At 29.6% G+C, this 1815-nt stretch overlaps 1 protein-coding gene across 1 annotated transcript; it reads right to left on the reverse strand.

Moving 5' to 3' along the window:
* Positions 1–704: 704 nt before the first annotated feature.
* On the reverse strand, positions 705–1219 carry LOC109131271 (putative defensin-like protein 126). Its single transcript, XM_019241983.2, has 2 exons — positions 1113–1219; positions 705–1015 (listed from the first exon to the last, which is right to left on the reverse strand). Exons 1-2 carry the CDS (start codon positions 1156–1158, stop codon positions 831–833), a joined length of 231 nt encoding a protein of 76 aa, XP_019097528.1. The 5' UTR covers positions 1159–1219; the 3' UTR covers positions 705–830.
* Positions 1220–1815: the final 596 nt, after the last annotated feature.

Consider the following 1815-nt stretch of genomic DNA (forward strand, 5'->3'; position numbering starts at 1 on the left):
AAATCCTAGTTTCATATTAGATTGCCATAGATAGGGATGATAAAGGAGACTTCCCGAGATTTGCGAAGAAGGTCTCTTCGGTGAGTGATAGATCAGCGGGGATATACGATGGTCTTGATTTGGATCGGAGGTAAAAATTATTAGGATTTGAAAAGATTTTTAAAGGGGAAAAAATTGGGGAAAAGATTTGAAAAAAAGACAAACTAAAAAAAACAGAAATTTTATGAACAGTTGAGAGAACATGTGGATCCCGATGAGCAGAGGCCTCGCTGGCGTCGGAAAGCTTGGTTGGAGAGGTTTTTCGATAATCGTGTCTGGGAGAACTCACAAAGCCTTTTATTTTGGGTCTTGAAATTCTGTTTTATTTTATCTTATTCACATTTTTAATGATTAAACTATGAATTTTTTACTCAATACATTAAAAAAACAAAATTACACTAATAGCAACAAAATTACATTAAAAACAAGTAATTAAAGCCTTCTGAACGCGCAAACCATCCGTCATATATGTGTGGGCCTACATACTGGGAGTTGACATATAGCCTATTAAAAAAGTGGCGGGTGAGCCGTTACAATTTTTTTTGTAATTTTTTATTTTTGATCGCAAGATTATCTTGAGAATTAATATTATTTTATTGACTAACATTTTAATTTCCGATTATTTACTTTAGGTTATTTGGGTTAAGTTTGAATCACATTTCATATTTTCTTAAAATAGGAATGGATATGATTTTCTCTTTCTTTTTTTGGGTCAATCGGATATGATTTTCTCTATTATAATTAATTCTTTAGTATCTGATGATCTATATATTTCAAATAAAGTGAAAAAATCAAGGAATAATGCAAGAAAAATTGCAGAGGCATATCAAGCTTCCATCATTTGTTGTAACACACTTGCCAGTTCCTTTCCATAGTTGTAAGCACATAGCGGTACAAGAGCCAAAACCACAATCTGTGTCTGCTAAAATCTTATGACACATTCCTTGTTCTCCTTGAATCTCATTCACCATCAATCCTGTAAAAATAATATTTAAACACACAACGTTATCAATTTCATGGTAGTAAAACGACAAGATTTTTTTCATAGTTTTAGAGATGGTAAAAAAAAAAACCTAGAATAAGGATAATGTAGACAACAAGAAAGGTGAATTTGATCATTTTTGATGGTAATTGGAGTTTTCAAAATACAAAAACAATAAGAGTAGTGGTAGTGTTAGTGTATGATGAACTTTCACATACATATACACATATATATATATATATAATATTCAGATACATGCATATATTATCAAATTGATATTTTCCCTTTATGTATAATTCTTTTTATTAAAACCATTTATAGACAAGGGGAAATATCAATATTATATAAACCTACTGTTTCAAAGAAGATAATTAGAATCTGTTTTTATAACAATTGTCATGAATTTTATAAGTAAAAAAAAACAAATCTAGTCAAAGAAGATAATTGTTCTAGTCAAAGAAGATAATTGTTCTAGTCAAAGAAGATAATTAGAATCTGTTGGTGTAAAATTTGTGATGAATTTGGTAAGTATTCCATGCTTTTACCTCATAAAAGAAGTATGATTTTGTCTGTCAACATTTTTTTTTTCCACAAATCAAACTTCCATTAAATTTAAAGAGTAATTACAAAGACATTATACAAAATTACTGGAACATAAGTATTACATATACATATGTATGCGCCATACACTAAAAAAACAGAGTAGAAGGAAGATTGACGATACTTTACGAAGAGTAGTCTTAGTCGCTAACCGTTCATATGATCAGCTATTGTCCAACTTCATTTGATTTTTT

Source organism: Camelina sativa, chromosome 20, assembly GCF_030686135.1.
Source record: "Camelina sativa cultivar CO46 ecotype springtype chromosome 20, ASM3068613v1".
NCBI lineage: Eukaryota > Viridiplantae > Streptophyta > Magnoliopsida > Brassicales > Brassicaceae > Camelina > Camelina sativa.

What these genes read in the sequence shown, in the direction of transcription:
- LOC109131271 (XM_019241983.2), bottom strand. Translation starts at nt 1,158, where the DNA reads ATGATCAAATTCACCTTTCTTGTTGTCTACATTATCCTTATTCTAG. An exon ending in CTACATTATCCTTATTCTAG is followed by an intron (nt 1,016 to 1,112) that starts GTTTTTTTTTTT and finishes TTATTTTTACAG; the next exon opens with GATTGATGGTGAATGAGATT.